This window comes from Nymphalis io, chromosome 28 (assembly GCF_905147045.1).
Source record: "Nymphalis io chromosome 28, ilAglIoxx1.1, whole genome shotgun sequence".
In the NCBI taxonomy this organism is placed as follows: Eukaryota; Metazoa; Arthropoda; class Insecta; order Lepidoptera; family Nymphalidae; genus Nymphalis; species Nymphalis io.
Genome location: NC_065915.1, coordinates 1,601,470 through 1,616,455, shown reverse-complemented (window position 1 = coordinate 1,616,455; position 14,986 = coordinate 1,601,470). Strand labels below are relative to the sequence as shown.

Below are 14,986 nucleotides of genomic sequence, written 5' to 3'. Positions count from 1 at the left end.
TTGAGGCACAAACCTTCCGAAGCGGTTGGAGTAAAATTATGTTTTTGGCGGGGTGGGGTCCCGGTGTCATGTAGGCATTAATCTGGGGCTGGTCGGAGGTCTGGTCCCTGCTCCAATGCGGGTTGGTAGAATACACATGTGGCATAATTTCAATGAAATTAGACACATGCAGGTTTCCTCACGATATTTGCCTTCACCGTAAAGCACGAGATGTATTTTAAACAAGAATTAAGCACATGATAATTCAGTGGTGCTTGCCCGGGTTTGAACCCACGATCATCGGTTAAGATTCACGCGTTCTAACCACTAGGCCATCTCGGCTTATCAGACACTCATCATAAATAACATTTGAAGTGCGAGTTTGTAACTGCAGGCACAAGAGATATATCTTAGTTCCCTAGATGGCGCATTGGTGATGCAAGCGATGGTTACTATATTTTATAGTGACAATGTCTATGGGCGGTGGTACAGCAGTTGTTATCATCAGGTGGCGTATCCGTTCGTTCGCTTAGCTATAATATATATGAAAAACCCTTTTTATTGATATAACAACTAATAGTATTTTCATTATAGGATAATCTTGAGAACAATATAAAAAAATATTACAATATGAAATCTTATGTAAAGCATTTTTATGTATCAGTTTTAAATAATTAATAAAACACTAATTACTGCATTACTTATTAACAACAATTAATTTTACAATATTCGAGCTACCATATATTTATAATAATGACCTCCAGACCGATTTCGGCCACGGTGGACAATCTCAAGTGAGATTAGCCAACTACGCAGGAAGTATTATAGTGCACAAGTGTGTGTGCAAACACAGGTGCACTCTCTATTCCTTAACTCTCATAATCCGATGGGACGACAATCCGACACGACCGGAAAGAGTTCAGGCGCAGGACCAACGGCTTTACGTGCTTTTCGAGACACGGGAGTGTACACACATACAACTTCCAGTCTCCGGGATGCTACTGGGAATTTTCTGACGGAAAAACCGAATAACTATTTATTGGCCCGACCTGGGAATTGAACCCAGGACATCCGCCACTAGACCAACGAGAGAATATTTATATATATATTTTGATTCTCATTTATCATTAAACAGTAGATTCAAAATCAAATTTTCCAAATTTATCATTCTTTCTTTTTTTGATCAAAAGTCAAAAGAACAATCAAATGACCTGATTGTAAGTGGTCGCCACTGCTCATAAACATTAGCACCGTAAGCTATACTGGTCACGCCTTAGTCAATGCGCCACCAACCTTTGGAACTAAGATGTTATTCCCTCCCTTCCGTTCGTCGATTCCCTCGCTCAACCGGAATACAACAATACTTACTATTACTTCTTGGCGGTAGAATATTACATGTGGGTGCTACCCAGAAGGACCAGAAGAAAGCCCTAACAAGATTAAAAAATATACATGTCCAGACCTTTAATTGTTTAAAATGTGGATTATACAATATTACTATGTTAATCGGCCGAATTTGACGCACCGGTTGGCGTGGTTGGTTGATACTTGCCTTTCTCGCCGAAGGTTGTGGGTTCAATTCCCACCCAGGACAGACATTTGTGTGCATGAACATATCTGTTTATCCTGAGTCTGGGTGTAATTATCTATATAAGTATGTATTTACAAAAAAAAGTAGTAAATGTAGTATATCAGTTATCTGGTTCCCATAGTACAAGCTCTGTACAAGCTTAATTTGGGATCAGATGGCCGTGTGTGAAAAATGTCTCAGGATATTATTATTATTTAGTAGAACTTATTTTATGATCTTATATAGATGACCTACACACAGCCAGTGTTAATAAAATCTATTCCACTAGTGATTTGAAGTTAGTTTTATATTTTTGCATGCTGTGTCTTGCATGTTTATTGTATTCAAATTTGTATAATAAATAAATAAAATATATCTCGATATAATTAAACTAAGATTATATAAAGTTACTTATTATGTTTTGAAGATTTTTGTTAAAATTCCTCTTAAGTATTCAAACAATTAACAGTCACGTTATAAACATACGAACTCGTTATGTATTGATAGATAACCGTGAGACTCGATTTGCCAAAGACTATTATATATTCCAGATGTAATATCATTTTTATATCTTATAAAATAGGTAGCAGAGGCGGGTTTTATGTACCCAACGTCCATTCCATTCGGTTCCCTGAAAATGTTCCCTGACAATTTCATGATGATTGGTTTAGTGGTAATGATGTAATAACGTAACAAACACACACATTCGCATTTATAATATTAGTAACGATTCAATACTGATTTTCGATTACATATCAATGTTCAAAATTAATTTATCCAGTAAAGCAACTGTGGCAACAACTCGAGAATCACCGCAAGAAACGGTCGTAAAATGTCCGAAAGTGATATGCGACGTTAATAATAATTATAACATTTCAAGGATACACGAGTCAAAACAGCGTGTCGCCGTAAGTGGGTTTCTAATAATACCTACACAAATAAGATACGAAGTAATTTACAGAATAACACTATATTTGAAGAGCTGGTTGGCGAGGATGGTAGTAACTTGCCTTTCACGCCGAAGGTTGTGGGCTAGATTCCCACCCAGGACAGAAATTTGTGTGCATGAAGATGTCTGTTTGTTCTGAGTTTGGGGGTTATCTATATAAGAATGTATTTACAAAATACAAAAGAAAAGTAGTATATGTAGTATATCAATTGTCTGGTTTCCATAGTACAAGCTCTGCTTAAGATGATCGTGTGCAAGATGGCCGTGAGTGAATAATGTCCCAGGATATTATTATTATAGGTCTTAGTTATTACCTCACAGTGAACAATGAAACACTTGATCATACGCAGGCAGCCTCTGACGTAGTCTCCTTTTATCGCCATTAACATGAACCTCAGAGAGACGTAACATAGTTAGGCAACATACTCGCTTACCGCGTCACATCTGAACCCAATAATCTATATTGATATCAAACAAATAATATGTGACAAATTGAACTTTCTTACAAAACTAGTACAATGCGGCGCGTTTCAGAGACGAGACGTTTAGCGTTTATCGCTAGTGTGTCTGTGACCTAAGTGAACTCTGTGTGTGTTGCAATTAATACATTATTGATATTCTTAGTGTAAATAATCTTCCAAGTTATTTAATAAATAATAATTGCATTATGTTCGAAAGAAATATTTGATGTTAAAAAAGTTTCTCCTTGTTACTTTGTTTCGTTAATATTAATTTTGATCAGATTTAAAAAAAAATGATCTGAAAAGTAAAAGAAAAAGGTATATAAATATAAGATTCCGATATTAGGGAAATTCATTTCTTTTTTAATTTTCAAACATAACTAGCTAAGCGATTATCTTAAACAATTAAACAGGCGGTTAGATGACGTGTTTGGTCGAAATGGCTTGTGGTTGAAAAACGTGAATCGAAAAAGAGGTGACAGGTTCAAAGCCGGGCAACTATCGCGCGATTTACGTAGAGTGGAGTTTGTTTATAGTTAATATCGTGGTCAGCGGTGACGGTCTGATAAATGAAGATCAGCCACATGCAAGACTCAATAACCTCCCATTCAAAAAAGGACGCCTCAGTCCAGCTGCTGGACATTTGGTATATAAACACAACATACTACATTACACCCAAGAGTTTTGGTCAAGATCCACGTATTCCATCCACTGGGACCTCACGTTTCTAGGCCTTTAAGTTTTTCTCAGCTTCTTCATAACAAACATCGTATTTTTTAACCTACATTTACTAAATTATAGTTATAGATAATAGTATCGTCATAGCAACAGCTAATCTCATTTATTATGTACAACTTATATAATAAATACATGTAAATATATAAATACGAGAAGAATAAATTTATAACGTCGAGTTTCTGAGTCCTCAAAATCAATACATACTTCTTGGGTATTCGTTTTTATAATAAAATACCGAAGATATTTTTCCTTTGCCGTTTAATAAATGATTGGGATTTGAAAAAAACTACTACTACTAAAAAAAGTACTAGTGAATGTAAGCTAATATAAATGACTAATATTAGGGGGTGTGTTAGGGAGAGAGGCGGGTGCTGGGTAAAAAAAATTAGCTTACTGGTGGTAGAGCTTTGTGCAAGTCTGGGTAGGTACCACCCACTCATCAGATATTCTACCGCAAAACAGCAGTACTCGTTATTGTTGTGTTCCGGATTGTAGGGTGAGTGAGCCAGTGTAATTACAGGGTCAAGGGACATAACATCTTAGTTCCCAAGGTTGGTGGCGCATTGGTGATGTAAACGATGGTTAACATTTCTTACAGTGCCAATGTTTATGGACGTTGGTGACCACTTACCATCAGGTGGCCCATATGCTCGTCCGCCTTCCTATTCTATAAAAAAAAAGTTAATGTCTGTCTAGGGTTGAAGCTTGGTTCGTACAAGTCTAAGTTCAAAATCGATTCAGTGATTTAGCCGTGAAAGCGTAACAGATAGACAGAGTTACTTTCCTAGAAAATTAGTATATATGGATTGGTCTAGTGACTAGCTTATAAGGCCGCAGACTTCGAGGCGTTGAGTTTTCATCCGGGTCGGGCTGATAGAATATTATTGAGTTTTCTGATTCAAAAATTTTCAGTAGTAGCGTGGTGTCTGGAATTTAGAAGTATGTTTAATCCCTGGTCCTGCATCTGAAATTTTTACAGTTGTCAGATTTGATTTCTCATCGAATTGTGAGAGTGAATGAATAGAGACTGTACTTGTGTTTGCACACACACTTATGCACTTTTATTATTATTACAAAAAACTAATTTAATTCAAGAAGGACTTAAGAAGTACTTATGAATCTATTGACAATATTGAATTAATTGTAAAGCTACCACAGATAGAGGCGTATTTAATCTATGGTCAATTGCAAGTGTCCGGGGCGACTAGGAGCCTGTCATAATCGTTACCAATTTTTTTTTTTAATTAACCTCTTTAAAGGAATTTAAATTTCCAACGTAATCAACATAACACATCTAATACTAATTTTATTTATTAGTTATCTATGTACTCTTGATTAATCCTGCTCTTACAACCTGGGTTCTGTCAAACGAGGCCTGAAGAGGCATAGTGTAGAACATTCATCCCGACTGTACTGGCCGTCGTCGCGTTTGGACTCTATTGCCACTTCCCATCAGGTGGAGTAGAGGCATTTGCCCTACCGGTAAATATTTTAAAAAAAAGTTGGGAATTTGCTTTTGCCCGGTGGGGCAAATCATAAAATACGTCACAGATCACAGAATCGAAATTTAGATTCTAAATTAATCTCGAATTCTATAACAAATGATAGATAAATACAGTTTGTACGTTCCTTATCATCGGATCCATAATAGCTCGGAACGTGTGTAGATAAGATTAATATTGTAATAGACACATGTATGACTAACAATAATTATTATATTAAGTCTTTAACTTAAGTTATATAAAGATCGACACTAATTCCAAATTATATATTTGCTCCGTTTTCCTTCAAAACACTTGAGATTGCATGTAGAACTTACATTTTTCTAAAATATGTTTCGAATGCCTTCTTCATCCAGTTGAAAAAACCCATACGTAAAAAGAGGGATTTAGTAAGTTTTAAGTGTGTATGTTTGTCTGTTGCATCTTAGCATCCAAACCCGTTCAGCACCGGGCTATCGTATCAATTTAGTTTATAGTTATAGTGTGTGTTTTTTTAATTATTCTCTACTTTGTATCTGAGATTTATATGCTTATATAATAAAGAATAACCAGCGACGGCATATGTCTATCCTAATAATGTTTAAACGCAAAATTTGTGAAGGTGGATGCATCTTTGTTACTCTTTCACGCAATAACTACTGAACAGATTTGAATGGAACGCGGAATAGGGATAACTATATACCCTGACTTAACAACTGGGCTAAAACCTGCCCCTCCCATCACGGAAGCTAGATAAGGCAAAGTAAAAATCTTTATGTTAAAAAAAACAGCAAAATAACTGCAAACTGAGTTCAATTTATTTTTCATAAATGATTGAATAAACATAAGTAATTTTATTACGTAATTTAAACAAGTAGTTTTAGAAATATGACGTTGTTTCTAAGCAGGACGTGATGCACGGATAATTAGATCGATTAAAAAATGTCTAGATGGCGAATCAAAAGTTACTATGAGAGTTAAAGGTATAATACCGTTATTTTATTTCACTTTCAACGTACATTTTAGGTATCCAAGGCACAAAAATAATATAATTTTACTCTTAACTATTTCAAATGGGAGGCCTTAAGTCTCAATGTGCCAATTGTGGCCTAATAGGATCCTAGGGTCCGTGGCACTCGAAGTCCGCACCTATCATATGCTATCATCACCTTGTATGATGTAACATGTTTGTAAAAACCAAGTATTTAAAGAACGGTTAACTTGTCGATAAAGAAGTTAATTTATTAAGTTACAAAAAATATCACATAGCGATTAAAACTTACAGTAGACACGATGTCTATAAACTTTGTTGACATAAAAATCATTCGAGATAACGTTATTTGAATATGTTATCAACATAAGTTGTAAAGGATGCATCGTTGAACACAATTCGAGGAAAATTATGCATCACTTCACCCGACTTTACATATCTGATGTTATTTTTTTAAATATATAAACAGCTTGTAAATAATAATAATACCCTGGGACATTTTTCACACACGGTCATCTGATCCCAAATTAAGCTTGTACAGAGCTTGTGCCATGGAAACCAGATAACTGATATACTACTTTTCTTTTGTAAATACATACTTATATAGACAATTACACCCAGACTCGGGACAAACAGACATTTTCATGCACACAAACGTCTGACCTGGGTGGGAATCGAATCCACAACCTTCGGCTTGAAAGGCAAGCATCTACCAACCCCGCCAACCGGCTCATCAAATGACTCTATGTGTTAGACGAATGCTCCTCCGTTTCCGAAACTCCGTTTATACGAGGTTAGTATTACGCTACTCCAAGGGTTTGTTATGAAGCCGAGATAACCCAGTGGTTAGAACGTTTTAATCGATGCTCGTGGATCAAATTCGGGCAAGCACCACTGAATTTTTAAGTGCTTAATTTGTGTTTATGATTCATCTCGTGCTTGACGGTGAAGAAAAACATCGTGAAGAAACCTGCATGTGTCTAATTTCATTGAAATTCTTCCACACGTATATTCCACCAACCCGCATTAGAGCAGCGTGATAGAATAAGCTCCAAACCTCTTTTAAAAAGTTGGGACAAGATCAGTGGGACATTCACAGGCTGTTACTGTAAAGGGTGTGTTAACCAGTATAACTGTACACTTAACCTCAATAAAAAAATAAAAAAGCTGCGAACTTCATACGGGGAAGCCGTAGCCTGTCAATATATAATTTATTACAAACAAACAACCGTTCCGACTATTATGATTTACTTCGATAGTATTATATGCTAGGGGAATTTACAACATGGCTTTTATAAGTCGTAAAGTTATTTACCGTCTGCTTAAAAGGTGTGTCATAATCTTATTTGTCGTATGCTAAAGACCTGGCCACATATAATAGGCGGCTTACGTCCTCGCAGCTTTTGGGACTCTAAAGTTAAATAAAGTAACTCTAAAGAATAGATAATGTCTCCAGTTATTTGGTGGGCCAAACAATGATCTGCCACAGCGCCGGCCCTGGCCCTTAATCAGGGTAGTGCGAAACCAAAAGGCGTTAATTACATCGCTGATCAGAGCCCTTTGGTCAACGCTTAAACTTCACATACATTTTATTTCAGTTAATGTTATATACATTTTAATAACCACTTTCATAAAAATCAATGAAATGCTTATTTGTTTTGCTATCTGGCGGCTAGAACGATCTCTCCTCTCGCTCTGCCCCAGGGCCGTCGCTGATCTCCTCTATAAAAGTGAAGAAATAATAATAATATACACTTAACTGAATACCATGACATGGCAAATTCTGTAAATAAATAAAATGATGACGTTACAAAAGGCCTTATCATTTAAGACGAAATGACTATCGTCTCTTCCAGGAAAATTGCATTTTTATAAAAGAAAATAAACAATTTCATAAAAATCGTTTCTCATTATAAAACCGGACACATACAAGCTGTGATGCATCACCGGCGGGTATCGCACAACCGCCCACTGGATATGTCCATCAGAGTTATTAGTATTTATAGTGTTACGGTTTGAAGGGTGAGCCTTTGATCCTACAGGCACAATGGACGATGAACAGAATGGTTATATATTTCGTACATCGCCAGTGTCTAAGGGTTGTGGTGACCACTTACCAAAAGGTGGCCTATCTTATACAATAAAATGAAAATCCCCTTTAAATATATATTTTATAATTCCATCAATTTTCGCTTTCGACAGAATTTGATCGAGTTATCATATATATTTCTCTACATTATTATATAATAGACTTTACAAATATACTAGCCGAAATATGCGAATTCATGCTACGTTCAGTTTATATGAAAATAGAAATTAATTTAATTATTACGTATCTACAACGCTGTTATTGATATTTCATTTTGAAGGTGTGATGTGATGAATTAACATATCTGACGTCAGTATTACGTCACGAAAATAACATATTTGCGAATCGGCTACTCACGAGAACCACACACCCATAATATCTCGTGAATTATTTGTAAACAGATATATTTTATTTTGTAGTACGGCTTTGTGCAAACCCGTATACCTTTTTTTTAACGCTGCAAAAACGCATTACGTGTTTCCCCCACGGGAACAGTGGGGGGGTATGTGGGGCTCGCCGGTGTTGAAGGGGCCGAGTGCGCCCCGAACATCGGAATACCCACTATAAAACCAGCGGTACCCTTTCCGTCTTAACGAGGAGCGCCACGGGATCGCTTTCGCATGCTACCGTGGCGCTCTTAAGGCCGGCCCGCCTATGCGTATAAACCTAAACCTGTATACCTAGTGGTTCCTATTCACCACTCACTCATCAGGTATTATACTGCCAAACAGCATAACATATGACAAATAACCTTGAGTGAAGAGCCTAATTACTTAAAATATTACCGATACTTTTTATTAAGTATCGATAAGCAATATCGATATCGAAATTTTATTAAGTATTGTAGTGTAGTTTAGTGTAGTGTTATATAATTTGAAAAATCATATTAGACCTTGCTTTTCCTAATTCGCGATAAACACTCTAAAATATTTATTTCTTAAATTATAAACGCTTCATTGGTGGTAGGGCTTTGTGCAAGCTCGTCTGGGTAGCTGCTACCCACTCATCAGATATTCTACAGGCACAAGGGACATTACGTCTTAGTTCTCAAGGCTGGTGGTGCATTGATGATATTGATGTAAGCGATAGTCAATATTGCACACTTTTTTTTACGGTTTTTTGTATTTGAAACTCAATCATTAGTCTTTTTTCAACTTATATTTACATTTTACTATATATATTAATAACTAATCGCCCCGGCTTCCTACGGGTAGATAAGAAGAAAAATGTATTTTTTTATTCATTTATTTATTAAGGCTTACCAACAGTTGTATACACTAAACACTACACTTAATACATTAAAAAATCACATAGAACGGCGTGACAACTAATTATAGATAAACAGCGCTTGTAATTAAACATAAAAAGGGAACTATTTTGGATAGAATTTGCGTAAAACCCATTCTTAGAAAGCGTCTACGTCGGGGAATGTATTTAATTAAAAAATTAAAATATCTGCGGAAATTTATGACCCAGGAAGAAATTGATGTTGCGGAAATTCGGTGTACCCGATGTTATTCGATACTAAACCCTTTAGCGATGATACTGTTCATGCGCAGGAAAGTGGGGACGCGCGTTTCCGCTTCCTCTTACTCTTGTAGTGGACTTATATGTATATAAATTAACGAATTTAAAAAAAACGTGTTTAAAAATAAACAAATATTATCATTCTGGCTGACTGTTAAGGCTCTGCTAAGACTAAAATATTTTAAATGTTTAGAAAGACTAATTTGTGAATAATTGAATAGAAGTTGGTGAATATTTATTTAATCTAAGATTATAAAGTGTTGTGTTCTCCGACTCTTAATCTTTATGGTTAAGAAAAGTTTAAAAGGCAATCATTTATTTGACTGAGTCCATGGTCCAAATCCATCAAATCACTGAGTAACCCAGGAAAGACCGGTAGCATATTATTGGGATTTTTTCAAAAAACAGCCCTTAGTTCTGTTGTTTGGGATTGCCCTCATCGGATTATGATAGTGAAGGAATAGAGAGTGCACCTGTGTTTGTGCACACACTCGTGCAGTATAATATGTCCGGCCTGATGGCTAGTCCCTTTTGAGAATGGTCGCTGAAATCGTTCAGGAAGACACCATGACCACTATAAGCTATAGTAATATGTAACATTGCATTTCCTGAAATTATATTTTAGTCGTATGAAAAATCACAAATAAATAATCACTTACTAAGCAATAGGGCCTTAAGCAAGTCCGTCTGGGTATTATACCACCCCCTCCTCAGATGTTCTACAGCTAAACAGCATTACTTAGTAAGTATAGTAAGTATTGTGTTCGGGTCTGAAGGATTAGTGAACTAGTGTAACTACAGGCATAAGGGATATAACCTTAGTTCCTAAGGTTGGTGGTACGGTGTAAGGTATGATTAATATTTCTTACAGAGCCAATGCCTGTAGCGATGGTGACCACTTACTTAGGTGGACCATTTGTTGAAATAACTTAAATAAAAAAAAACAAAGACATAAAATGTAAAGATTACGAAAATAAAAAATGAGATATCGCTTTTTCTTGGAAAAACAGCTCAACGCTTTAAAGTCACGTTTAGATGAAACAAAAAATCTGCTCCATACGAGATACTGTATCTCCCTGACATGTTTTTCGTGAAATAATCCACGGAGGCTTTAGTTTTATGTAAAAGGCATCAATAATCAGATAAACGTTTGAGTTAGTTAAACACAAACGTTATTTTATATAATGTAACATAAATCTTGATAAAATTGTTCAAACACAAGTCTTAATTATTAATCTGGAATGTATATCATTTAGAAACGTCTCAGTTTTTAGTGAAACAGCACCAATTCACATATTAAGTGTCGAAAAATAAAAGATGTAAGCGATGACAGTTTTATCTTTATAAATCTCATTTGTAAGGCAAAGACATTTAGGTATTGATCTTAAAATTATTTTTATATTTAATGTATGAATGAAACGTAATCAAATAGGTTCGATTTTTTTTCGTTTGTTTCATGTAATTTATGTATGATTGAGTAAAAAATTGATCGACTTTTTTATTTGAGTTTTTGTCAATGGATTTTTTTTTGTGTAGACAGTATTGTCTTTTCTACTATATTCAAAAATCTATTTGCTATACTAAAGGTGATATCAGATACGTTCACTCGAGTCGTTGACTTAAGTGAATGTGTTCATTGACTCGAAACGAGGGGAATCGTCTTTGCCTTACAATTGTGTTAATAATAAAAAATAAATATAAATAATAAAACTGCTTTCAAATGTTTTTAATTTTTTTTGTATGATTATTTATCGTCACAGGTAGAAAATATTAAGTCTTTTGTCATTTAATTTCAATGGCCTCTAAGAAAATACTATTTGAACAAAAAATACTTCTCATTTTTTTTATGTTTTATATTATACAATTGTATGTTTTTGACAATCGATTAGTTATCTGTCTGTTTGTTTTGAGGTGGAATTTCTCATTTGACTTTTGGTATCGTCACCTATGTATAACTGGCATTCTAGACAATATATGTGAAACAAAAAATTTAAAAGTGTATTTACGATTTCGCGAATAATTCCATACATAATTTGAAAAAAAAAATGATAAGAAGAGAAATAAATAATGTATCTGTTGTTCAAAATTCAACAGATAACGAATAAAATTTAACGTCTCTGACATTTATAAATAAAAAAAAAACTATTGACACATTTGACAGCAGTTTTGTTTTAATGAATTAAAAATTAAAACGATTAAATTCGATTTAAATCTCCATATACAGGATGCCATCGTTCGATCGTATATGCTACTCGCCGTGGTTCGCAGCTTTTTCGTTACAGAAAAGTTAGTATATTTAAATTAAGAATGACAAAAACTTATTTATGTGTTCATAATATAACATGTTATGAAAGACTATTTTGTATATAATATTACTTAATATATTCTTGCGAATTACATTTGTTATACTTACGCGAACAGAAGCAAAACTCATATACCATACCATACTCGTCATTTTGTTTTTATTATCATTTCATCTGTCAGATTTTGAAGGCACCTTTTATACAAAAGTTCGTTAATTAAACTTTCGAAAATTAAATTCAAGGTCCATTATATATAATAAACAAAAAATATAAACGAGAAATATTCGTTTTGTGTTACGGATACGAGCATTGGCGCTACTTAAGGTTCTTTTTAAAGGAATCCAAAACTCGACCACAGAAAACGATCGCAAATGTCTGAAGGTGACATGCGACATTGACCGTGTTAACTTCACTTACCCTTTAAACCGGAACACAACAATACCAAGTATTGTTGTTTTGCGGTAGAATATCTGATGAGTGAGTGGTACCTACCCAGACGAGCTTGCACAAAGCTCTACCACCAGTAAAATATATATATATATATATAGAATGCAAACGATTTATAAAAAAAGGACTTAGCTGCTGAGATTCATGCCATCGTTTCACATTCCGAAGCAGTCTGTGGTCAGACTGTTTAAATAAAAATAAAAAAAACTAATATATTGAAACAAGTAAGTCGTCTGTGCCTATAATATATTTTTTTAAATTGATAAAATAAAACCATTTCCTGGAAGAGATCACTGCAACAGATAAGGCCGTTTTTGCATGCCTTATGTTCTACCTATTCTTGTATATACTGTTTGTTAATTGTGTGCAATAAAAAGTCTTAGTAAATGAATAAAATCACATGACTTGCCAGCTTTTGGTAACAATTTGTAGTAAGAAATAAGATATTACTATAAATTCGACTGGAATTAATGAATAGTTTCCACCAACCCGCATTGGAGCAGCGTGGTGGAATAAGCTCCAAATCTTCTCCTCAAAATGAGGAGAGGAGGCCTTTAGCCCAGCAGTGGGACATTCACAGGCTGTTTCGGTTCGGGTAATGAATAGTGAACGCATCTGTTCACTCGATAACCAAGTCAAATTTGCATCTTTATGTATTAATAAAATAAATACATTAAAATGAATAACATAAAATGTATATTTATATGTTATCTTAGGTTGACTACTTAATACGTAAATGGAAAAATCGTATGTAATCTTATCTCTTAATCAAACAAGTAGGAGAGTCCTCTGCCCAGCCGTGGGACATAGGCATTTTAATTCTTTATTCTTTATAAAAAAGCGTTAAAATAACATGTAATTTATAAAAAATAATAATAAAGATATTCATAATTTATATACTCCATTCGCAAACTAAAATAGGGGTTTTTAATGCTTGACATAATGCAATTGTTCTAAAATTAGTTTTCAGAAAACAATTATATTCCGAACTAAAATGACTGTATCGCGTGACTCTTCAAAAATATTAATAAACAGACGGACAATGTCGAAAAAGTACATATGGACATTAAAATGTTGCTGTGTGTTGTGACAGTCGATAAAAACCGGTCAAGTTAAAAATATTATCATTAGATCTGAATAACTCTTATATCACAAGCTTTTAAATTTATATGTATATTATATAATAGAAAAAAACATTAACGTCATTTCGATAATTATCGTGTAAAGTAAATGAAAACGAAAATATTGATGACGAGAACAATTAAGAAAGAAGATATCTACTAAAATAGAATTCCGTGACAACTAACGCCATCTCTTGGTCATTGAAGTTAAATAAATCAAGATGGTTGAAGACACAACTCAGCAGTCGGACCGCGTGTCCGCGGCTGCTGTACTACAGTTCGCAGCTAGAGAAGCGAGGGAAGGCAGGAGGTTTGCGGAGTTTGGAGCGCATGCGTTTGCCAGCATCACTTATAATGCATATGGTAACGTTTTTTTATAAAATACCCACACTGGGCGCCATTTTTTATCATATACATCGAAAACCGAACTAAATAAAATTGCAAATGCAATATGTCATATTTTTAAAAGTATTAATGTACTTTAATTTTGACAGTGATGTTACACAGCAACCATTGAAGGTTTTTTTTATATTTTTTTTTTATAAATTTATTTTTTATTCTCTCCCATATACAATAATGTTTACATTTTCTTTTTTTATAATATATATAAATACAGTTATATGTGGGATACAGGAGCCCAAACTAGGTTGCCCTGTGCTAAGGGTCTCCTGGCTCCCCCTCTTGAGTAAGAAACTATTTATTTGTTTAATTTTACAGAAAACAGGAGAAACACTAAAGCTTTTACAGTTTATGTATTATCTAGTAACAAGTTATACTTATGCTAATAGAAATAAAAAGATAATGTATGCTTGTGAATATGTGCGTGTGAGCGCATATGTATGGGTGTGTGTGCGTTTGTGTGTGTGTTTGTGTGTTTGTGCCTGTGTGTCTTGTATGTATGTGTATATATGATGTGTAGATTATTTTTTACTACAATTGCTTTTTTATTATTAATGTATTAAATTAATAATTTTTCTGTCTCTTCATAGTCCAGTTTTAAAAGCCAGTCAGTTAATTTCCTCTTACATGCGAAGGTATATTAAAACTGGCCAAGTTACAAAGATAACTTATATCTTGATTCAGGGGATAGTGTTTGTTGTGTAAATAATAATGTTACCTAACGATAAACAAACACCACGCGAACAAATCTCAAACACGACTATTAGAAACACCATTTCTTTATATGTTTATAATTCTTCTCATGCTTTGCGCTGAAGGAAAACTTAAGTAAGCTTACATGTGTTGGATGAAATTCTGCCAATATAAAAATTCTTGTTGTATAAGCTTCAAACAAGGAGTAGAGTCCTTTGCCTAGCCGTGGAACATTCAC

At 34.4% G+C, this 14,986-nt stretch overlaps 1 protein-coding gene across 7 annotated transcripts in view; it reads left to right on the top strand.

Annotated features, from left to right (window-relative positions):
- Nucleotides 1-14,986, top strand: part of LOC126779064 (transcription factor CP2-like protein 1) — a 64,407-nt gene that overhangs the window by 503 nt on the left and 48,918 nt on the right. Inside the window, exons 1-2 of one of the 7 annotated variants that reach the window (XM_050502874.1) lie at nucleotides 11,088-11,104; nucleotides 12,010-12,071. The exons of 4 other annotated variants lie outside the window; for them this stretch is intronic. In XM_050502874.1, coding sequence (XP_050358831.1) covers nucleotides 11,103-11,104; nucleotides 12,010-12,071 — 64 coding nt within the window. In that variant the 5' untranslated portion in view covers nucleotides 11,088-11,102. Of the gene's footprint in view, nucleotides 1-11,087; nucleotides 11,105-12,009; nucleotides 12,072-13,713; nucleotides 14,020-14,986 lie in introns of those variants that run through there. 2 more of the 7 variants (XM_050502871.1, XM_050502873.1) reach the window with 2 other exon arrangements.